This window comes from Psittacula echo (assembly GCF_963264785.1).
Source record: "Psittacula echo genome assembly, chromosome: 1".
In the NCBI taxonomy this organism is placed as follows: domain Eukaryota; kingdom Metazoa; phylum Chordata; class Aves; order Psittaciformes; family Psittacidae; genus Psittacula; species Psittacula echo.
Window position 1 is genome coordinate 88,215,853 of NC_137735.1, and position 23,255 is coordinate 88,239,107.

A 23,255-nucleotide genomic window follows, 5' to 3' on the forward strand; every position below is an offset into this window, starting at 1 on the left:
ATCCACCTTCCAGTTTCGTTAAGATCCCATCCTCTGCCTCTTAGCAATATTCATCAGCCACTTCCCAAAGCCAGGCAGCACACCCTGTCCCCGGGACAGCACGAGTGTACAAAGGAATCGGAAACCTAAGCTGCAACCAGTTTTTCAATCCAATGTTTCTTTTATTTCTGTTCAGGTGAATGGAAGTCATGGAGTTAGTACAGTATAATTCCCAAATCAATCCCCTGACCGGGCGCAGGGCCAAGGGGTGTCAGGCTGCAGCGATCCCGATGGCCTTTGGCAACAGTGACCTGACAGCAGGCTCTAAAGTGGATTTGTTTCTCCTTGGAGAAGAGTTGTGCTTTGGGATCTCCCCTCCTACTGTTCCTCATCAGCCTGCTGGGGTATGGCAAGAGTGGGATGGCATCACCAGTGCAGGGCTGAGCTTGCCACCTCCCAGCCATGGGGGCTATGCTGGCAGAGACGAGGGGCTGGATCCCTCCTCAGTGAGGGATCCCTTTCCAGAATGCTATGGCAGCCACCTTGCAAGGCACTGCTCTGCTCTGAGAGCATTTTGGCTAAAGCCTGTTGTGTTTTGAGAATGGACTGCAGCAGATTGCTTGGGGCTTGTTATGTCTGGTTTGCAAAGGAGAAGGCATGATGAACCACCTGATCAACCAAGCACCCATGAAACCCTAACTCAGACTGGTCTGACAATTCAATAAATAACTCCTCGCCTTGGAGAAGGTGGGAAACAAAAATGGAAGGAGGAAGGGATGGTTGGAAGAACACTGCCCCCCATTCCCTCCTCTGATGTACACACACACACGACAAATAAAATAAGGGGTTTAAAAAGTTTTCAGGTGAGTTTGAATTCATCTAGTAAAGGATGTGTAAAAAACAACCAGCCCACCCCTGCACACTTCTAAAGCATACACAGATGAAGCTGGGTAAAGGTCAGTTGTGACTGCGCCTCTCTCCCCAGCCACTCAAGGGTGGCACTGGTGGCCAGGAGCACCAGCTTAGTGCCCCTTGCTGGCACTGTCTTGAGCTTTTCTGCCCTTGCCTGGAAAAGGAACGTTCCTCCCTTGCTTCAACGGCAGCAACATCAGCGGTGTTTAGCAGCAGTGTGGGGTAAGATGTCCTGAGTAGGGCGCGTGAGCTATGTCCTAGCAGCTGTACACCATCCCCTTGGGTCCTCTCAGCCCAGTAACGGAGCCCACCCAGCTCTGGTGCTCAAGGGAGGGGACAGCTCAAAATAAATAGGGCACCAGTTATGTTTTTGGCTGTGGCTCTAGAGCCTTGTGATGTGGGACTGTTTTCCCAACAGTTAAGTTTAGGCCAGTAAAACCCAAAGAATCCTGGCTCTAATGCCAGAGTTTACTCCCAAAGTTAAAAACAGGACAGAAAGGGGACAAAAGCAGGCAGGCAAGGAAGGACAGGCAGGCCCAGTCCTTTCCTGGCCGAGGTCGGAGGCACATGGAACTGTCACAGTTAGAGCGGGAGAAGGGACAGGGAGGGAGCAGTTAGTGCAAGTTTTCCCACAAACACGAAACTCCTTGGGTTGCTTCTCAGTTAATGACAAGAACACACAACGGGGTAACGTATCCGAGAAGCAAATCCATTTTCTCCTCGCCTCCTTAGCAAGGCTTCACAGAGCGGGAATGGTCATGCTCCTCCACAGCCTTGGGAAAGGGAATGCTTTGGTCAGAGTCCCTCACTCCAGGCAGAGGACTGGCATCTCCCCAAGCCAGCAGCTCCAGTGCCTGGGGAGGGAGCACGGGGAGAGGCGAGGGGAGAGTAGGGAGACAAGCCCTCTTCCTGGCAGGAGTCCCAGCTAGGTGCAGGGAGGCCAGGGCAGTGGGGCAGCACATCCCTCCTGCTGCTGCTGCTGTTCCCCTGCTCTAGCTTTTCTCCTTGGGCGACTTGCTCTTGGAGTCATGCTTGTTGCCCAGCAGTTTAAGCACCTTCATGGGCTTGAATTTGCCTTTCTTCTTGCTCTCGGTCTCTGTTTCCTTGTGGAATTCTGGGGTTGCAAAGGGAGGTTGTTACTGCAGGGTGCTGATGGTTGTACACACACGCGCACAACAACAGGGGCAAGACAGCCATGAATGAAAGCCCTCCACTGCATGCATACTTCATGCTGTGATAATAGGGGTGCACAGCACAACTGTGCCCCAAATTTTAACAGCCCTGCAGGAACAGCTCCGGAGTCTACACAGAAGAGATTCTCTCCTGCACAGTTTCATCAACGCCTTGTGCTGCCCCTTGCTGGGGTCAGCAGTGAAAACAGCACTCCAAAGATCTTATCCAATGTTTCTTACCTTTCCTTTTAATCATGGCTTCCAACATTTTATCTTCCTCCTCTTCTCTGGAAGAAAGAACGGGAAAGAGGTCAGGAATTCAGGCCTGAAAACAGCTGCTCTATTGTTCGAGGCTAGAGAACCTCCTACTTCTAACTCATGGAGGGGCAGATCCATCACTGTCTTGTGAGCATTTCCTACCAGCAGGATAAATCTGATGTGCTGCACATACTGCCCTGTCTTTCCCACACAAAGCATTCAAACAGACAAGGATTGGGAAGCCTGGGAAAGACATCAGCAACAGGGACATCTCGGGACACCCTCACAGGCTGCTTCACATGGCACTGAATCAGACAGGCTGTGTTTCTTCCCCCTCCCTCAGTCACCCCAGTCCTCACTCACCTCTGGCGGTCCTCATCCAGGCAGTTCACAATGGCATTCCTCTGCTCAATGATGGTCACCAGCTCCTGCATCAGCACCTTCTCCCTCCCTCGGTCCTCATCAGTCCAGTCCTTCTCTACCCAGCCAAACCCCAAGGAACAACAGGCAATTAAATGACTGAAGGAGCTCTGAAATTCAGAGCTCTGGGGCAGAGATCTCCTAGCATGGTCCCCTGCTACTCTGCCGTGTTGCAAAGCCGGCTGGGCTAGCAGTGTTATGTGGGAGAGCACTGCAGGTGCCATCACATGGGGATAAAAGAAGCACGTCCTTGCACAAGCCTGGGACATGCAATGAGGTGGGACAGTGGCTCTAGAGGCAGCTGATCGCACTGGCATCCCTACAGATCTGTCTTTCTTCACCTGAGGCCCACGTAGACGGGGGAGATGATGCCCAGGGGTAAAACGGAGATTAACTGTATCCAGAGTGATGCTTTACCTGGCTTGTTGAGGAGGCAACGCAGTTCGTACTCCACATCTGATTGCCGCTGCTCCAGATTCTGCTGCTTGAAGCTGCAAGGGAAGGGGCACTGTTGGGAAACTGCCAGGCTCCAGAGAGGCAGAACATCATCCCAAAGTACAGGGTGAGCTTGGAAAGAGCCAATAAGATGCTGATCTTCTCCAATATAGCCAGGGAGTGGCTGCAGATGATGCTGCAGGGGCTCTGGTGACTTCGAGTGAGTTGGTTCTGAACGTGTTTGGATAGATTTTTCTGCTTACCCTCTTCCCCTCCCTTCTCCAGGCAAGGAGGCCGTGTCAGGCTCTGCCCTGGAAGTAGTTTCAGGAGGGCTGAGACAGGGTTCCCTCTAAGAACATCTACCTCCCCACACACTTACATGTAGATGAGCTCTGATTCGTGGCGCACTAGCATGTGCTTCTCATGGATGAGCTTGAACCAGTCCACAAGCAGGCTGTCCTCTGGGCTGTCTGCCAAGCAAAAGGACAATTCAGAGCCATCCCCAGCCCTGCAGGATCCCACCACCCTGCAACAGGCTGGGCTCTGTCCAGCCAGTGGAGGGGCACTAGAGCAAACCTGACCCAAGCCTCTTCCTGAGCCCCTGAGAGACCTTATCTCTTCTCCCACTGTTACACCCTAGGAACATCTCCATGTCCAGGGTCTGGCTGCAACCATTCCTTGAGCCCAGCACAGCCCCTTCTGCTCTTCCAAACCCAGCATCAGCAGGGAGGAAGTCACTGCTCTGTCTCCTTGGCTGGACAGAGGGCAGTCCAGGGGTCCATCCTGCCCCACACCCACAGACAGCCCACCCCACATACCATTCTCAGCACTTCGAAGTTTTTCCTCCAAGACCACCCCACGGTGCTCCAGCTGGTCCAGCTGGTGCTCAATGGCATCCATCTGCCCATAGATGTCTTCCTCAGGGATGTACTGATCTGTCTGCACCTGCCAAACCATAAGGCAGAGACTGCCATTATCACTCATATCCAGTTTCCAGTGGTAACCCAAAGGCTGATCAACACTAACGAGGGCAGGGGGACAACAGAAAACTCCAACTAGGCATGGATTTGAGATCCCCACCCCACTCTGGATCAAAGGGAGACCATGGTGTTGCCATTCAACAGGGTCTAGCCTAGACACCATCCTACCCAGCCACGTGCTGCAACCCTATCCATACCTGCCTCAGCAGGGTGCACGCACACAGCTATGGCCCTGGAGATAGCACAATGCTGGCCTTCTCACCCTGGTTCCCAAGAACCCTTTTACCTTGCGTTTGATCAGTGGGAAGCCATGACCTGGTGCAGGAGGACGCGCTGGCTTGGAGCCCTTAGGAGGTTTCTTTGCAGAGGGGGAGGCAGCAGGCGATGGCTTTCGGTTGAAGGGGTTCTCCTTACAGGAAGACTGGAGAGGGGGGACAAAAGTAGGTAAGTGAGAGTCCAGTGAAGGGAAGGAATGTAGCATCCCAACAGCTGGGACTGAGCAGACAGCGCAGCCCTAGGATTTGTCCTGCCCCACATCCTCCTAGAGGAACACAGCACTCCATCAGCAGCTGAGCCATGGGGCAAAAACCAGCAGTGCTCCTTTTTGGCATCAGTTTCCCAGCATCTCCCTAAGAAGCATGCTGAATCATTTTCCTTCATGGTTCCCCTCCTATTTGCTCTGAACACATGACATCCTGCCTCTTCTCTAGTACATCCGATAGGCGGAGTATGAGCAGAGGCACCATTTAGCAAGCACATGCCTGAGGCTTGCTTTCAGGGCATCACAAACCAAACCTACCAAAGGGGCAAGCCTGGACTCATGATCCCCGCTGGGTGACGGATAGGGAAGGAAAGCCCCCTGATTTGGATGAGAGGAAGGTCACCATCTCACCTTCAGCTGCGGCTTGGGCGAGGCAGGTGTCTTAGGGCTTCCAGCACCCCCATCTGAAGCCAAGAGGATGGGTGTAGGGCTAGCCCCGGCTGGAGGCTTTGGCGGCTGCCGGCTGGGGCTGGTCTTTAAGCTGCCGATGGAAACGCTCCTGCTGGCATGCAGGGTGCCGGGCTGCACCTCCCCGCTGATGTTGGCCAGCTCGCTGGAGGAGGAGAGGGAGGAGTTGGTGGAGAGGCTGGCTGGGACAGCAGGGCTCTCGCTGGAGGAGACGCTGGCCAGCGGCGTGTCAGTGCTAGAGGTCTTGGTGGCCGTCGGCGTATGGACAGTGGGCTCGGAGGAACTTTTGGGCACCAAGGCCTCATCGGTGTCACCCAGCACCTTGGCTGAACTCTCGGAGTTGATGCTTTCGAGGCTGAGGGCTGGAGAGGGGGTGGAGGATGATGGCTCAGAATGTGACAGCCTGGAGATGGGGTGGTGGGCTGCAAAGCAAAGGGAGAGCTCAGGGTGGAACAGGGTGGGCAGGCAGGAGAGGAGGGTGGTATGTACTGGAGTGCAAAGGGAACCAGTGCCTGTCTTCAGAGAAGACGGAAGGGACCATCCAGCACAATGGCCTAGTCTGCAAATGAGGTGTTCCAGTGGGTAGAGAGCTAACACAAGTCCCAGCACAACCACCACTGCATAAAGGCCTGGCCTGCCAGGGTGATGCAGAGGTGCCTGGGAAAGGATGAGCCTCCAAGAGACCGCACAGGGGGCTGTGGAGGAGGGATAAGGGAGCAGGGGGAAGCTCACCTAGCGGGGAAGCACTGGGAGCTCGTGGAGCTGGCCGCTTCTTCGTCTTTGGGCTGCTGGTGGGAGTGATGCCATACCAGGGGTGGAGAGGCCTGGCAGCAGCCTCGCTCTGTTCCTGCTCAGGTGTGCTCTTTTGGGTGGCAGCGCTCTCCTCTTCTTCCTCATCATCCTCCTCAAAGGGGTTGTACGGTTTGGGCTCTACGGCATCAGGCCTGCTCTCCTCACTCCTGGCTTTCCCCACCCCATCCTCCTCCTCTGGAGCCCTACTTGGGCTCTCATGGCTGCTGCCTGGGGGAGGAGGGGGAGCTGGCTTCTTCTTGGGCTCTGCCTGCACCAAGGCCATCCATGGTGGGTCCTTGGCTCTGACAGCAGCTCCAGCACTGGCAGAAGAGAAAGAGAGACTGAGGTAGCAAGGAGCAAAGGTGGCAAGCTGGAATGGCGAGGCACAGGAGAGGGACTTAGCCCTCAGAGGAAAGGACGGCTGGAGCACGATGTCTCCCATGCAGAAGCAGCTTTCTTGTCCAAGGGTGGCCCTAGTCTTCCCCAGACACAAAGGGTCCCATTCTCTGCAGGGTAACCTATGGGCCTGAAGGAAGCACAGTTTGCCTGACTTGCCCACTAGGCCAGGTGTTTCGGCTTCCAAATAGCAGCCTCTGAGGCTGAGCTTTATGGGCACAGCTGTTCTCCCCTTCCCAACACTTCCTACACTCAATTCTGCTGCCCAGGCTGCGGATGGAGTGGGAGTTGAGATCAGACACCTTCCTTCTGTGGTCACACTCTCCTCCTACATTTCAGAGGCTGTTTGTCACGTTATCATCTGAGCATCCCAGGGATGGACTTCTCTTTGCTAACTCCCATGGCTGGAAGCACTGCTGCTCCTTTGGGCAGGCACAGCCCACAGCAAGCCCACACCATGGCTCAGTGAATCATTGCTCATCGGGAAAGCTGCCATCACTTGCCACATGCACCCGCTCCTTGGCTGTTGCAAATGCGGGTGCTTGTGCAACCTCTGTCCCAAAAGCAGGCAGGAAGAAGCCAGCACCAGTGTGCTCCTGGGTAAGAGACCAGAAGGTGTAAATGTTGCAGCCAGGCACTCACAACATCCCCGCATTGGACCTTTCCCGTGACAAAAGCTCCACAGGGCAGAAAAGTGTCCCCTTCTCAGCACCCACAAGCGGGACCATTTAAGAAGGCCCTTGGCAGCCTGCATGTGCCACAGAAACATCTATCCGAAGGTCCAAAATCTCTACAAACCCTAACAGACAGCAACTCTGGGAGGTAGGGACAACCACGGACAGCCTGACAGGGAAAGGACTTGATCATAGCCTACATCCTCATAAAAGCAGGGGATGACAGAGTGGGAGAGGGGACCACAGCTGAGGTGTTCCCATAGCCCCAAGTTGCTACAGGGTTTTTGCATGTCATCTGAGAACAGAAGGACGTACCGATCAGAGGAGCAGGGTCTCCCTCGGGGTTTTGGGACAGGGGGGCTGGGTTCAGGTACCCTACCTAGAAAGACACAGGGTCAGAGTGTCACAACACCAAAAGGACATGAAGAAAGAGGTAAAGTCAATGAGGCATCTCTTACACATCTCCTCACAGGAGATTCCCACTCTCTGAAGAACTCCTGATGCTTCTCCCACCATCAGTGCAGTCAGTCAAGTTAACCCCAAACATCCCCTTTGCCTTTTTCTCTCCAACCTACCCCAGGAGCTGCACCTGGAGAATTGACATGCCCCTCTGTCCCCATACCTGCAAACTGCCCGAGGACTGCCACCTCTCCTCCACACTGGCAGCACCCCCTGACAAACATAAGGCAGCAGGCAGGCATGAAACCTAGCATGCTCTCCCCACTATGGGGATGGCTGACAATCAAAGGCCTGGTGTCTAAGCCTGAGATTCGTGTGGAAGCAAAAAGGTGTCAGGCTGCAGAGGACTGAAACTCATCACACCTCAGCTGCTAGAGAGGTGAAGGTAACTTCTGCCACTACTGTGCTCTTACCATTCACCATGCCAGGCACACACTCGCTGCCCTCGCTCTGCAGAGTGGACCTGGGCCGAGGGACAGGGTGAGAGGTAGGAGGGGAGAGGGCTGAGGCATCAGTGCCCCTCCTTGGGGCAGGGGTGGGCCGCGTGTCTCTGAGCCGTCCTTCCAGCGAGCTGGCTTTGTCCTGGGGGAGCGCTGTAGGCTTGTTGGGAAGGGGAGGTCTGGGAGGAGTCTGGGAGACGTGGGCAGGGGGCATCGCTGTCTCTGCTTTGCCTGGTGTGCTGTCCTTCTCCGCTGGGCTAGCTAGCCCCTCTGCAGGCACATGGGTCTCTGCCGTGCTCTCCAGGGAGTCACCATTGCTTTTCCCCACCTCTGCTCCTGTGGGGAAGCCATCCTCACCCACACTGCCAGCCCCAGTTTCAGTTCTTAGCTCTGGCAACTGCAAGTCTGGGCTGGGCCTCCTCTCCACGTTCCCGCTCATGGCCAGTTTACCACGATGCTGTGTGCAGACAAAAGTCCCTGCCTCTGACCCGGGCTTATATGACCCGGGGAGCAGCGTGCTGGAGCACTCCTTACACCTGCAATGAGAAGAGAGAGCCCCATGAGACGGGAGGCACCATCCTGCCCCTCAGGGAAGGCAATGCTCCTGGGCTGCGAAGTACTAAATCCTAGTGCAGTCTTGAGGAAGTCATTCAGGAAAGGAGAGGAACAGAGAAATGACACCATGACACTGTATGAACCCATGGGGAGTTCTCAACTCAAATACTGTGCACATTTGGGTTCCTCCTTTAACTCAGAAAGGACTGAATAGATGTGGAAGGGCAGCAGTTGGTATTGGGATATGGCATGGTTTCCAGACCTGGAAAAGTAGAAACCCACAGTTTTCCTGGAAAAGATGCAGCTGGTGCTGAACCTGGAGACAGAACTACAAGATCACGTGGCCCTGGGAAGGGGAGAGGGATCAACCATTCGTGAAACAGGGAGCATCAACTGGAATTATAGAGCAGCTGGTTCAGAACCAACACAGGGAGGCTATGGGGCTGCCTTGCGGGGGGCAAGGGTCCTGGCTTGGTCTCACATTCACAATGCTGAGCATGTACCCCACCAGGGTTATGGGGTTTGGCTGGAAGGATAAGGAGATAATGCAGTAGGGCCATTCTTACACTCTGCCTCGCCCGTTGAAGCCAGGCTAAACAGCTTCCTGTCCTTCACTGTCTGCCACACCTCCTCGGATCATCCACTCTTTCCTTGCTCAGCCTTTGAATCCTCCCTAATGAAACCCTCCAGGCGCAAGTGTAATACTCAGTGCTGGCAACCAAGTCAGCCCTTTTCCACATGGGAATGAAGGCGGATAACGTCCATGAAAGGGAGCCAAGGGTAAGGGGCTGATCAAGCACTCCCATGAAAACCAAGCTTGTTCCTTCTTGTCGGAATACCTGCTGTTTGCAGCAGCTGACTATATTGCAACCAGGTAATTTTGGTGAGGAATTCTGCTCTGGGTGCCCAGTTGACTGGGATTTCCTTTGAAATCTAGAGCAGAACTGTGAGGACACAGGAGCTGTAGAGAGAAGGGGTATGATGAAATGAAGAGGTGGCAAGTTCAGACAAGGGCAGAAAGAGGTTTGTTTTGGTTTTATCTCTGTCAACCCACAGAAAACACTGCCACAGGACATTTCCAACCAAGCAGCAGCCATGAATCAGCAGGGGTGGGGATGTGTGTGTGGAACAAGAAGAGCAGAAAAGCACAGAGGGATTTTGCTGCTCAGCCTGAAGGGCCATGAGCTGTGCAAGGCAGACAGGACACCTCTCCTATTCCTGGCCATGAGTGATTTGCACCTGCAAAGCTCCTGCTTTTGCCCCAGCTGCAGATGGAAAGCTTGATGGGCCTCAGCTCAGCTCCCCTCCTTCAACATTGTTTCTATGACACATCCCTGGCTGGCTTAGGCAGGTATCCTGTGTCTTCCCAATAGCTCAGTATTTCTGTCCTCAGATGCCAGCTGTCCACTTGCCAATTCATGTCCCATGGCCCACATAAGAGATCTCATCCCTTCATCATCAGAGCAGGGAAAGCAAAGTGAAATGACTTCATGGGTGCTGCAGGTAAGGACCTGCACCTAGGGAGTAACCACAGAGCTGCTGACGTCTAATCCCTCATTCCTCAGTTTGGCAACAATCTGCAGTTCCTCAGATGCTCCTCTGAGTGCTCAGCACCATCCCAGGCAGCGTAGGAGCCTGTATATTCAGTTGAGGAAGTGGAGTGTAGGTAGAAGAAGGCCCTAGCTTAGACCTCACTGGAAAGTGGTGGTGGGAGGCAGGTGGTAAAGAGGAAGACCATCCTGGTTTATGAAAGTGGGAGAAGCACCAGCGGCTGGGATCTCAAGTCAGTGAAGTGGGAAAGTGCAAGAGAGCAGGGGAGGCAAGCAGAACAGAGCTGGATACAATGGCCCACTCAGACCACTGGGACAGTGGGCTGGCAGGCAAACAGACCTTCTCTAGCACCATCTCACACACTGTCTCTAATGCTCCATGTTACCCAGGGACACAGACACCCACAAAGACAGGGTGGCCACAGACCCCCCAGTCTGCTGAGAAGAGTGTCCAACCCCTGCAAGCCTCGTCACGACATACCTAAAGCACTGGCGGTGGTAGAGCTTGCCCTCAGCCAGGTAGCGCTGGACCAGATGGACGTGCTGCTGGCAGGCTGTGCAGGTACTGCTGAGCGTGGTGCGCTGGGACCGCTCCAGCGGCTCCGAGGGGGCATCGTCCTGAGACATACAATGCATGGGGAGATCAGGATGGGAGCCACAAGCTGCTCCCCAGCCCACTGCTCCACCAGAGCAGCTGTTCCTATGCAAGGCCATTGCTGTGTGTTTGTGGCACAGTTCAGGGTCTGACCTCAGGGTCTGACAGCGCAAAGAACAGCTGCCCCCGAATCCAGGCTCCCGCAGGCTGCCTCTTCCCAAATTAGAGAGGGCCACTCCAAAAAGTGCCTTGCCCCTATCTAGAGCTGAACGACTGCCAAAGGGACCAATCTAAACCCCAGGTGGCAGCAGGGACCTGCAAGCAGAAGCCCTTCTTTTTGAGACATGTGCCACCCCAGACATCTGCTAAAACCTGAAATAAAGGGCCAAGAAAGAAAAAGCCATCTTTTCTGCTCTTCCAATCCCAAATTCCTGCTCTTTACTCATCTAGAGAGTCATCAACCCATAGGGAGAAGGGTACTTGTGCCCTCGAGTGGCTCAAGGCAATCTTGATTTGCCATGGATTTCAGTCCATTGATTTCTAGAGAGAAATCACTCTCTCAGCTGGGTCCTCCAAGGAACCAAAATCCCAAACACCCCTCCCACCCCAAATACACAGGTAGCCCCTACAAAGATCGATGCCACTGCGACAGGCTCTCATCTCCTCACCCGCAGCGCAGGGAGCACCACTGCCTCAGACTGGCTTTGAATCAAGAGATTAGGTACCTGTGGTCCTGGGGGACTCTCAACTGCAGCCTCCGGCTTCTTGTGGGACAGCAGAGGAGGAGAGGAGTCAGCAGCTGGGTGCTTCATAGGTGGAGGGACGCTGGCTGGAGGCAGAAGGCAAAGGAGGATCAGGCACGGAGAGAAGCAGTGACTCACACCGCCCATGGGGGGGAAGGGGAGGGGGAAAGAAAAATATCATTGAGCCTTGTGACATAGGACAGGACTTGCCACTCCCAACACTTCAGAGCCTATTTTAGGTGGAAGAGACAAACACAGTCTAATAATGGGTTGGCTGCGAGGCTGCCAGAGAGGTTGGCCCTGCTGTGGATCCCCTTCTGTGGACCAGGGATACCAGCCTCTCACTGTGATTTTATTTACATCAAATGCTGCTTGGCTTCCTCATAACCAGCTCCCTAAGCAATGCCCAGAGCATCTCGGGTAGCTGCTGATGTGTTGCTGTGACTCAATGGGCCCCAGGGCTTTCAGGCTGTCAGCATGTCTGCAAGCATCTCCTGCCCATCAGGGCTGGCATTCACACACAAGTCCCCCTCTCCTTGGCTGGAGGCCAGCATCCCTGAAGAAGTACATGCACATGGAAGAGATTTATCTGATGCTGTGGCTCGAAAGCAGAGCAGAGGAGACCTGGAACCCTCGTCTCCATCCAGGAGGGTTGCCCTGGAAGAGGTGCCTCAGAGCAAGACTCAAATCAGGTTGCAGTTGCAAGAGCAGATGAGCTAATCTGACACACTCAACCCTGGTTTCTCTTCCTCTATCCTCCGGTCGCTTCACACTTACAGATGTGATAAAACTTGGCTGCGGTAGGCGGGTTGCCTACCAAGCTTTCTCTCATTTTAGTGGGTTAAAGGAGATCACAAAGGGGTCTGATGAGCACCAGGGGCGGTGACCCAACCCAATGGATTGCAGAGGGTGGATTAACAAGGCATTCCGCCTTCCGCAGCCTGAGCTGTTAAATCATTCCCCAGCTCTTGTGAAACCTCGCCCTACTCTACTCCCTGTGCCAGGCTTTCCACACTGGCACCAGCAAGATCCAGGAGAGGCAGGTACTACCTGCTCCTCTCCTTCCTCACAAACACACACAGCTCCCATTTGCCACAGCAAGGAGGAAGCACAAGGTAATACTAGGTTTCTTGTACTCAAGTAGGGGCAAACTGGAAGCCAGAGGAGTAGGACACTCACCTTGGCTGGGGTTGTTGAAATGGTTGTAATACTGAGACACGTAAGTCATGATGCTGAGGCAGTCGGGGACTTTCATGGAGACCATGTCATTGGGATCTAGCAGGGCTGGGATGCCCAGCTCCCGCTCTGCCAATTCAAAGGCCTGCAGGAGCAGCAGAGAGAGGCATTAAGGAAAGAAAAACTGATGCTCTCAGAAAAATAACAGAGAAATCACATTGTAAAGGCCCTAGGAAGGTTAAGTAATAAGCCTATGGCATCCCTCAGGGACCAAGAATCCCAGACATGCCGCTTGACTGGAAAGGGGGCAACAGAAGCAAGGGAATAAGTTGCTGCAGCTGCCCTTTCCTGCAAGGCATTTCAGCTGCCTGTGCCCCTGCAATGCCCATCTGAAAGGCCCTGGCATCTGGCTGCTGCACTGGGATAGGGAGGGTAACTTTCAGGAAGTCTCAGTTTTCACTGGAAAAAACACCAAATCAGTATACTTCTTCAACCCATGAAAGTGGCACACACTGATAGTGCCCTCATGCAATAGCCCAGCAGAGCCTTGGCTGGCACTATGAAGGGCTGGCAGATACTTGCGGTGACACAGCCAAACACCAGCTCTACTGAGGAGTGTCCCCAGCCATTCCAAATGCTCACCCCACAGAATCACTGACTCTGCCCATCCTTTTGTGCTGTGGGGTGCCACATCTTTCCCTCTCACAGTTAACACAGCCACTCCGGCTCAACAGCCAGCAGCCTGCTGCTTGCCCAGCTTGAAGGGCTACTTCAGGAATTTTCTATGTCTCAGCAAGTAGAAATGACAAGGACATTGTGATAAGAAGCACACAGCTCCTACAAGTGCATACATGGGTACTTGAAAGGAAGGTGTGAAGGAGGAAAATAGGTGTTTGAGAGGTCTCCGTTTAGTGGTGCATGGATAACTGGCTGTATGCTGGCCATCCTGCTGTAGTGCCAAGGGCAGTGTATCCACATTGATGTCCAAGGGGGAGGATATGTGAGACTACGGCAGGGACTGAAGAGAAAGCAAGTCAGGAGAGGATGGGAGTAGTGTGGGCACTGAATTGTGAGGTACCAGGTGCAGGGTGTGCATAAAGACTGAAGGTGCCTGGTCTCTGGGGCACAGGGTGCTGTGCAAGGTGTGGGATCTAAAGAAAAGGAACAGAGAAATAAATGAAAATGGGTATTTGCAGGAACTGGGGATATAAAATGTCCCCTGTGGACACCCAGCTATGCACAGCCTGGTTTTAAGCTGGTTCTCTGGACTTGCTCAACATGAGGCTGCAAGCAGCAAGGAGAGACCCCAGCTTAGGGGTTACTAACAGGACAAGAAAACCATTGTGTGGCTCTTGAATGGGAAAAGATAGCTGCTAATGGCTGAAGGGGGCCAACTGGTCTAGGAAAGGCCATGGCCAAGACACAGCAGGAGAGCCCTAATCCTAAAACCTCAGATGACCTAGCTCAATTCATCTTGAGAAGGTGATGGCCCAAGTCTCTCCATGGACTATCAGATGGAGCCTGCAGCAACTAGATCTTTCAGCAAAAGAAAACCAAACAAGGCTACCGCTAGCCCTTGGAGCTGGGCATCTCCCCATTCCCCACTACCTGCTTGTGCTCTTGGCTCCAGCTGTCCTAAGCAGGAGGCGAACACTGCAGACCAGCAGAGGTCCAGCATGACCTTCCCCTCTGTTTATGCCTGGAGTAAAACTAGCTTCCTGCTTCCATTGCCTGCAAGTCTGGAACAGCTGAGGTCAAGAAGATGTTGCACCATTTAAGCTTCACCTGAGATGTTGTCTTGGCAACTGTGAGGATAACCATCTTATCTTCTCTGCAGTACAGGCTGGAAGCTGATGTTTCACATTCCCTTATGTTTCCACAGAAGCTCTTGCCTGTTACTGACAAGTACAGATTTTTCCCTTACACCCTCACCACTGTCACAAAGTCCTCCCACACTCCATGACCTCCATCAAGTCATTCTCATGTCTCTTCCTCCTTCCATGAACTGCATAACAGGGACTTACCAAGCGGTTATTCTCATAGACATCATCCTTGGAGAGAGAATCAAAGTCTCTGAAATGAGAAAGCACAAAAAAAGTCACATGAGATGCAGAGAAAAAGGGCCCCAAGGCCATCACACGCAGGTTCTCAGGACAGCCAACCTTACAACAACTCAACACGTAAGACCCTAGATAAACAAAACCTTGGCAAAGCAGATCTTCGGGTTGTAAAGGGATAAAGAAACCAAAGGGGAATTGCAATGAAAAAACAGAAAGCAAGTCCCAAATGGGTGGTGACCAGGAAATTAAAATGTCATTCTGGCCTCTCTTTACCCACTCGCGATTAAAGCGGCAGAAATACCAAGGCCACATTCCGATGAGCATCATGCACCGCTGCAGTGAAGGGTGCACAATGTCACCCCAAACTTGCCCCTCCAAGGCCTCAGGCACAACAGCAGGAGAAGGACGGGGAAGCAGATTCCCCCACCTCAAGACAAAGAGCTGCCTGCGCTAGATCTCTCCCTCCTACAAGGCTCCTTAGATAAACCTCCCTGCACCACCTTAGGGGGTTTGAGGTCGCTCCAGGATTTGGGGTGACACAAAAGGTCCTCAACTGCACTCTGTCCTTGCTTGCTCCATAACACTCTCAGTACACAGCAAATTGCCTGTGGCCACAGCCTTTTCAGCAAGGCAGCTTGGGGTTCCACAGAGAAGAGCCCCAGAAGTACCCAACCCGGGCACGTTGTGGCATCACTTGATCCCCTGGATGTCTTCAGTGAATCGAATCAGCCTGGCCACAGGGATTGATCAGCTGCCTTCATCAGAGGAGCAAAGGGAAGCAGGTTAAAGCAATCTGCAGGTTTTCAATAGAGGGGGAGAAATACAGGAAGGAGTTAGTTATGCCTTCTGCATGTGCACGTGGGTATAATGTGTGAAAACAGCATCATGCTAAACTGATTACAGCCCTTTCCTGCCAAGGATCTCAGCTTTGTTACCAAAAAAACCTCCTCATGCAGCAGCTTGGTGTGACTGCAAGCTGGATTCACAGAGAAGGACACAGCCCTGAAAGGTTTTGGGTCAGGCAAAGCCACCGCAACAGCCCAGAGAGACATGCAAAAGAGAAACTGATGCAGAGGGATGATTCAGATTCAAGTGGGGGAACGTATCCCTCACCCCAACTGTGGTGAGCAGGAACTGTGTGAGACAACGAATCCTCATCCATGTACCCGCAGAGAAGGGCTGCAGGAACCTCTCTTGCTCCATCCCCCTTTGGATTTTACTGCCTTTTCCTGTAACACCAACTCGGCGTGCCCTGGCATCGCAACCAGCCCCTTCTTGAAGCCCCTCATGTGCCCTTCCCAGCACTGCAGAGGAAGCCCAGGATGAGCTCAGGAAGATTTCCCAGCTGCCTGCACCAGCATAAAACTACACTTCCTCCATTCAAAGAGGCTGCTGGTGCAGTTTCCTCCCAGACAGATGAAACCGCAGCCGCCTGCTGCTGCGGGAGCAGATGCGGTGGACAGGCAGAAGAGGGGCTGGATGTTCAACTCTGTGTCAAGCGCTTTTCTGACAGCTCAAGCAAACGCATGCACGGAACGCAGCCTCTTCAACATACCACAACTTTTTCCTCTCTACACACTGGTGAGAAAAGGCTTCAAGTTGCAGCCTTTGCTTTGATGTTAAAACTACTGCCTTCTTTACATTTATGACTAGTTTCCACTGGGAGATGGTTTTTTTCCCTAAGTCATTTTTTATTCCCTAGAGAACTCCTTTAACCTTGCTGCATTTTTTTGTATGTTGTTTGTTTGGTTGTGGGGTTTTTTTTACCTTTTAAAGAAAATACCAGTTTGGGAACACAGGAGAAGCGATGACAGCTAAGTCATACATCAACTGCCTTCTAAACGTTCATGACCTTCATTTTGAATACCCTTACTTTCAGCACACAGGAGTGATACAGCTGGAAGCTTGAATACTCCTTGGTGGCCTGGGCCAAGAGTGTTTTTTGACAGATGAAACATCATGTCCATTCCACTCTGCCCTAGCAAACTAAAGCTGTTTTAGTAAACCAAAGCAATTCTGCCTGGGAAAGCAGATGCCAGCAGAGAGGATGTGAAGCTCAAAAGGTAATGGAGGGGGGGGTTACCAAGCAGCAAGGGAATAGAAGTTTTCCACTAACGCAGCATTGCAGACTCCCAGCTTTTACCCGAGATACTGAAGTCCATCAGTATGAGGCCCGAGGGATCACAGTGTATTCAGTTCCTCTCTGCTGCATTTCCCAGCTCCTGCTCCAAACAAGCCAAGCAGGACTGCACTGATCTCCATCACTGCTGATGTGAGCACTCCCTCATGGTGCTCTGTCTCGTGGACATCCCTGAGGCTCTGGGCATGCTCCCTGTACCGACATGCAAGGAGCATTGCTTCTCAGGCATGGGGGAAAGTCACCCCAGATGTACCCCTTCCCTCCACATGTGGATGTGTCACATTATCTCCTTGCCCTGATCTCAGCAGCCTTTCATCCGGCCCCGCTCAGGCTCCTCTCCTGATAACATACCAGTCCAAGGGATTGCATGTAAGAATAGACAAGAATCTGGCTGTCCCAGTTAAACAACTGTCTTGACTCAGCAAAGCCCAGCATTGTAGCATATCCTGGAGTAATATTTCCATGCAAATAACATCCCAAGCTTTTACCTAATTAGATACATGCAGAGCCACTAAGCACTCTGGGGTTTCTGGCAGCTGCCAGTGAGCACAGCAGACCCAAGGAAGGGGGAAGGGTACAGCCAAAACCAGAGCTAATTCCTGGATTCCTCAAACATAAATAATAACGGCAGCGCCGCATAATAGGCCCTTCAGCTTTCCAGGTCTTGCAGGGAAACGCAGGCAGTACTTGGGAAGGAACAAACGAGATTTGTGATCCAGTCTGTAACCGAACTCACAGCTCCAGGGACACAAACCAGCACGGCTCTCATCTCTTTTCCTCAAGTCTCCATCTCTTTCAGCACTCAAAAGGCACGTGCCACGCTCTCTCAGACTTCTCACCCCTGAATGCCAAGAACATTGCCTGAGCTCTGGGGAGGTGGCACTGCTTGGGACGCTGAAAGATGATTTCTGCCTCACTAAGCTGCAGTAAATGCCTTGTAAACACTCATTTAATGCTTCAGATTTCTGGAGCACTGAGCAAACAAACATTAATCCCCACAGTCCACTGTCAGGTTGGCCTGGATGCTCCCAGCTCAACTGACAAGGGAAAAAGAAGAGATTAAATGTCTCGCCTTGAGATCACACAGCCAGCAGTGCAGCCAGAGGATAAATCCAGGTTTCCCATTTCCCTGATTAGAAGAGTGAGGCAGTGAATCCAAGTGAGGTGTGTACAGGAGCAGAGCTCGACGTTCGGCTTCATGGTTCAACACACAGGGGATGCACCTCATCCTTGGTGGTCAGTTCAAGACACCTTTAGCTGGATTCAGTAGACACTGAGCACATCCAGTCTACTTCTTTCAAAGAAATCCCAAATGCTCTACTGTTTCCAAGAGCTCTGCAGGAACTGCTCTGAAGCTCACCAGGAGAGCATCCCTCTGATACCAGATGCTTTATCCCAAGACGATTGTGTCCAGATCAGGGGTCACACAGAAAATTGTCCTCAGCCTCACTTACTCACATAGCCTTTCACAACAGCCTCTTCCCCAGCGTGTCACGTACCAGCACAGCCAACTGGGGACACTCGGACAGGGTGAGACAACCGGGACACACCAACAGCCACCACAGCAGCAAAAGCAAGCCTGAAGGATCAGGGTGCTGAATCAACGGTGCCACACAGGTAGAGGAGAGAGCTCCAGCTCAGTTCCTCTGTGGATACGAGCTGCTCTCCTCTGCAACCCAAGGGAAAGGCAGCAGGAAGCAGGAAGGCTGAAGTTCTGTACTCAGCTGCTTTCGGGCAGCATGGCCATCTCACACAGGCCAGAGGAAGACCACACAGGTCAGAAATGTACTCACAGACCTCTGCCAAGTGCCATTACCGGGCTGACTGAAAGCACTTTAGAAGAAAAGAAGGGCAACCACTTTTCCTCTGCAGTCAGATTTACTACCTCTGATCTGATCTACCCACTTCCAAATTGGGACAGGCTGAAGAAGCTGGAATCAGATGAAACGATGCTGCACTCCTGCCCACCCTTTGAAAATCCCTCGACAGCATGCCATGTCCTTGTAAGGCCCTGGGCTTTGTCTTTACAATATAGCAGAGGACCTGTGAAGTCAGGACATCGGTTAGGACATCTGCCAGGAGCAGATTTAAGCCCACTGACAACCTAAGAGCAGCGGCTGCTGCCTAATGGGACGGTAAATATGATTAATGTGAAAGCATCAGGTGGTTTTAGTGGTGTTTATTGTAAGCTTTTGCTGAAAAGCTTTTCAGTTCCCAGTTACTGTGCCACTTACATTAAAGAAATCATTCAGAAATACAGTAATTGTAAGTGCTCCTGTCCTTAATTTGCCTCTTCCCCTCCAACAGCTGGTCAAAGCAAGCCCCAACCCAGGAGCTGCTGGGACACAAGAGCATGCAGCTCCCTCAAGATCCAGAGCGATGCAAAGCCACCATACAGTTCAGCTCTTGGTGGTTCCTGAATGCCTCACTGAGGGTTTTGTGGCAGCCACCTGAAACACAGCAGTTTGGTTCCTAGCCTACCTGTTCCCTACCTGTTCAGCTTCTGCTTGTAAGGACACAGGCCAGTTTTACCCTCTCATGGACACTGCAGCTCCTCAGCAGAGTCACTGTCAACCCTCTGCCTGCTAGAGGTTGCTGCTGTGACAAAAGGCCATCCCCAGGGGCAACTCAGAAAGAAGGATTTGGTCAGTTTGGGCAACCTCAGAGGAAGAGCCAGCAGTCCTGGAGCAGAACGTGACAGGGGACACACCGCCAGCCTTTGCTGACAGGCGAGGAGTGCGTGCACACCGGAGGCAAGGCAAAGTGGAGCAATGCCTACCTGTACTGCAAGGGCTACCAAAGACTGGAGCAGACGGGAGGCGGGTCCCCAGCAGCGCTGGGGCACACATGGTTATGGCAGCAGGTCGGGGCAGATTCCTTCCAGCAGCTCAGCCAGTTTCTCCAGCCTGACACCATGCCCCCAAGCAATCCCAAACGCACCGGCTGCCTCCTGAAACTCACATTCCCCCTCAGAGCCACCCTTCGAAAGGGGGGCTCATGGAGGAAACTCAACTCGGAGCCATTTGCTGGGGGAGGCTAGCAAGGCTCGATATCCCTGCTGGTATTTGCTACCTCCTGCTTTCACTGCGGCATCCACAGAAAACAAGCTGGCAGGGAACGCAAGAAGCAATCCGGTCCAGGGCTCTGCATGCTTCAGAGTGACTGCCTCTGGCAGCTGGGAATATCCCCATGCCAGGCAAGCCTCTGGTCCTTGGGAAGTGAGAATGCCCACCTCTCACAGAGGCAAAACACCCCATACCCAGCTGCAGGCACCGCTCCCGGCTGGGTGCATGGACCTAGCCCACCTCCACACTCTCCCCAGCCTTAAGCCACACGACTCTGCTAACCCTTGACCTTGACGGGTCTGAAAGCTTCATCCCGGTACCGACTGACTTCGGGAAGCAACAGAGCCCCTGCTGCGCTCCCTGACCCTGACCCCCCCACGTCCATGCACATGGAGCCTGAGAGAGACCCTCCCTGCCAGCCAGCCTGGAGCCACTTCCACGGGCGCCTTCGCCTGCCCAGCTCCCTGCCCACGGAGCCCCGGCCCAGCTCCTCTAGCCCCAGCTCTCCTCCAGCCACCAAAGATCGCGGGCCGGAGCCCGGACCCGCTACACCACGTCCGTGGTCAGGCCGGTGCGGCGCGGCGCGGCCTGTACCGCGGTCGCTGCACACTCACAGGAGGTCGGGCCGGTGCCGGTGCAGGATGGCGCAGAACGCCAGGCCGTCGCGGAAGGAGGCGCTGAGGTCGCGGATGTCCACGCCGCGGTACCCCTCGCACTGCCGACGGCACCAAGCTTGCAGAGCACCCCGCGGGCCCGACATGGGGGCGGCCGCTACCGCTGCCGCCGCCGCCACCGGGAGCACAGGGGCGGGGCGGTGCCGGTGGGCGGGGCGTGCCGGTGTGGGCGGGGCTTGTCGAGGGGGCGTGGTCTGGAGTCCCGGGGCACGCGGCAGCCGGTGCCAGCTCCTATTCCCGATGCTTGCCCCTATCCACCGGGAAGGGAGGAGCGCTGTGGGCTCTCCCCTGAGAGGAGGGAAGGGCTGGGAAAGAGGTGGCGGAGTTAGAGCCTGAGCAGAGGGGAGAAGCCCGGGAGGGAAGGGGATGGAGCGGTCCCCCAGGAAGCGGCAATCCTAGGGGAGTTACTGCTTCCAAGTTAGGGCAGGTGACTGGGGAGAGGTATTCGCTCCACTGCTCTTCCCAGCTCAGGAAGGCTCAATTATCGGATAAAAGCCCTGAACAAAAGTTGTAGTCTGTTTTTTTCCACACAGTCCCTGAGGATTCCAAGAGGGAACTGAAAACAGTTGGGACTAAATTCAAGTTTAACTTCAGCTAAAGAACAAAAGCACCAGGCAACCTCATTTCTGGATCTTCTTCAGGCTCATCCATAAGGCTACTCCAAGCACAAGCAGCCCTAGATACACAAGGCACGGCAGCAGAGTATGGGTGCGGTGTAGGCGACTCCTAGGGTAGGCTCAGAGCCAGGAAGAGCTTTGAAGATGAGGAGACTTGGAGTTGCCAGCAGCACTTCACAGGAAGCCCTGAAGAAGTGGAGGAAGAATGCAATACAATCTCAGGAACCCACGACACGGAGGAGATGGATTGTCCCAGGAGCTGGCTTGCACGCTCAGTGTGATGGTCTGAGGGGCAGGGGGAAGCATGCTATTAAACTGCATTTTGCTGCACACTGTGTTTTTTAGGGAAAAGTGGGCAATAGCTACCTCTGAAAGACCAATCCATCACACTGGTGTTAAGCTTACTGCTGCCAGCGCCAAGTCAGCAAGAGTGCCCTTTTTCCATTTATTCATTTTTAATGGGATGTGTATTCCTTCTCCAATCAGACCTCACACTTAGCACTCCCCTTCCTCTATTGCACTGTTACATGCCCCAGAGCTTTAACAAGGGAAAACCGAATTCTGTCCGAATGGCTTCCGCAGCCTCCCCCTTCAGTGCCCAAAATAAGCTGTGGTGTAAATCACAAGAAAAACTACTATGTAGGAAAAAGGAAATGAAGCATTGTCTTGGGTTTGTAATGACCGAGCTGGCTGCTCAGCATCCCCCAGCCCTGCCCGACAGTGTCTTCCTGATGTATCTTAAGGGACAGCTGGATCAGGGATATTTTCTTGACTGTCTTTTCCAGGCGGCATAATCACACTCGCCCCCTTCACAACTCTAGGTCAGACACAGAGCAGATAACCCTGTGCTGTGATTCCCTCTGATAAAAACTGTTTTGACCAGAACCTCCTGAGAACATTTCCACTAACCAAACCCTACTGCTGCAGCAAGGCTGCAGCATGCCTGCCCAGCAGCGATGGGGCTCTGTTGATGCTGCTGAACACCCTGCACCCCTTGAGCTTCAAGCAGTGCCAGGCACCACAGCTCGCCGAGCCCATATTTCTGCTTTGCGAGAGAGCTGCAAGCTCCTCCTGGCTCTGTTCCACCAAGTGCCAGCCTCGCTCCGTTAACCTTCAGCGGTCCCTCAGACAAGGCATGGAGCCAGGCGGATGGGCAGATGGTCTCTGCATCCTCTGGAAGAAGCTCTGGCAGACACAAACACAAGCAGCAGCATATTCACATAGCTGGGAGCAGCTTGTAACCACTGGAGTGTTTAAGATGATACATATATGCATTAGAAGTCTGTAATTCCAACATGCCAATCCTAGATTAAAACCAGACTAAATCCCAGTAGCATACTGGATTCCTTTGCTATATGCTGTGAACCGGAACTGATCATGGAGATCCTGCCCTGCCAGCAGTTTTCCTGTTGTATATCACATATAGCTGAGCACATGCTCTGGGGAAGATTTAGGCTTTCAATAACAAGAAAGTAGGAGGAGAGTTGCTGTTGACAGCTATGCTCATTGTGCTGCTGTTGGTAAATACACACAAGCAAAAGTGCCAGCCCTAAAAATAAAAAAGAGTGGATTTGCTTGGTATGAGCCCAGCTCCTGTGCAATGCAGTGGCATCTTGCTCTTTTAATTTCTTAATGAAATGGTTGCCTCAAACCCTTCAGAACTGGAAGCAGTAAATCCTTAGCAGGCACAACACTAACAGCAGCAGCCAGAAGGCCAATAGGAGCTGCCCATTTAATCTCACTCTGCACTGCTTGTACCCTGCCAGCTTGAGTTACATGACTTCGTGATGGGAAGGAAACAGTTTAGTTCTGAGCTGTATCTAGGGCACTAGAAACTTGACCCTCATTCAGGCATGGCATATAATCCAACAAAGGCTAATTATTCCTGATTTCTAAACAGAATCACATACGAAGCCAAGCTAGCCTGCCAGGACCCCTCTCTCAGTGGAAAGGAATGAGAGGGAGAGGTACAAAGAGGCAGATGGTGTGTGTGAAGCACACTTTGTGTCGCTGTCCTATTACACACACAGGTTTTCCTCTCGCACCTGTTTCTACCACTCAAACACCAAATTATTTAAAGCTAGCAAAAGGAGAAGAGAGAGAGGGTGTGGAGGACAGATGAGATGCAACTCATTCTTTGCATTCTCTTCCCCAGTATTTACAGGTCCTTGATTCCCCTTTCTTGGGTTAGTTTTCTATTTCAAGGCACTGCAA

General features: G+C 53.0%; 1 protein-coding gene across 5 annotated transcripts; it reads right to left on the minus strand.

The window, feature by feature from the left end:
- Positions 1-160: 160 nt before the first annotated feature.
- On the minus strand, positions 161-20,532 carry MICALL1 (MICAL like 1). 5 transcript variants are annotated; one of them, XM_080615825.1, is made up of 16 exons: positions 20,365-20,532; positions 14,510-14,558; positions 12,489-12,630; positions 11,292-11,395; positions 10,453-10,589; positions 7,840-8,402; positions 7,283-7,346; positions 5,838-6,217; positions 5,049-5,527; positions 4,443-4,577; positions 3,995-4,121; positions 3,556-3,646; positions 3,159-3,232; positions 2,685-2,799; positions 2,304-2,350; positions 161-378 (listed from the first exon to the last, which is right to left on the minus strand). In XM_080615825.1, the coding sequence occupies exons 1-16, from the start codon at positions 20,508-20,510 to the stop codon at positions 371-373; spliced, it is 2,661 nt and encodes an 886-aa protein (XP_080471951.1). In that variant the 5' UTR covers positions 20,511-20,532; the 3' UTR covers positions 161-370. The 5 variants fall into 5 exon arrangements, with proteins under 5 accessions (XP_080471951.1, XP_080471950.1, XP_080471949.1 ...); XM_080615824.1 differs by having other exon boundaries at positions 161-1,231; XM_080615823.1 differs by having other exon boundaries at positions 161-2,005.
- Positions 20,533-23,255: the final 2,723 nt, after the last annotated feature.

Coding starts and splice junctions, on each gene's coding strand:
- MICALL1 (XM_080615823.1), bottom strand. CDS start 20,510: ATGTCGGGCCCGCGGGGTGCTCTGCAAGCTTGGTGCCGTCGGCAGTGC. Junction 11,396..12,488: donor TTTCAACAACCCCAGCCAAG/GTGAGTGTCCTA, acceptor TTCTGCCTCCAG/CCAGCGTCCCTCCACCTATG. Junction 6,218..7,282: donor AGACCCTGCTCCTCTGATCG/GTACGTCCTTCT, acceptor CTCTTCTGCCAG/TGCTGGAGCTGCTGTCAGAG.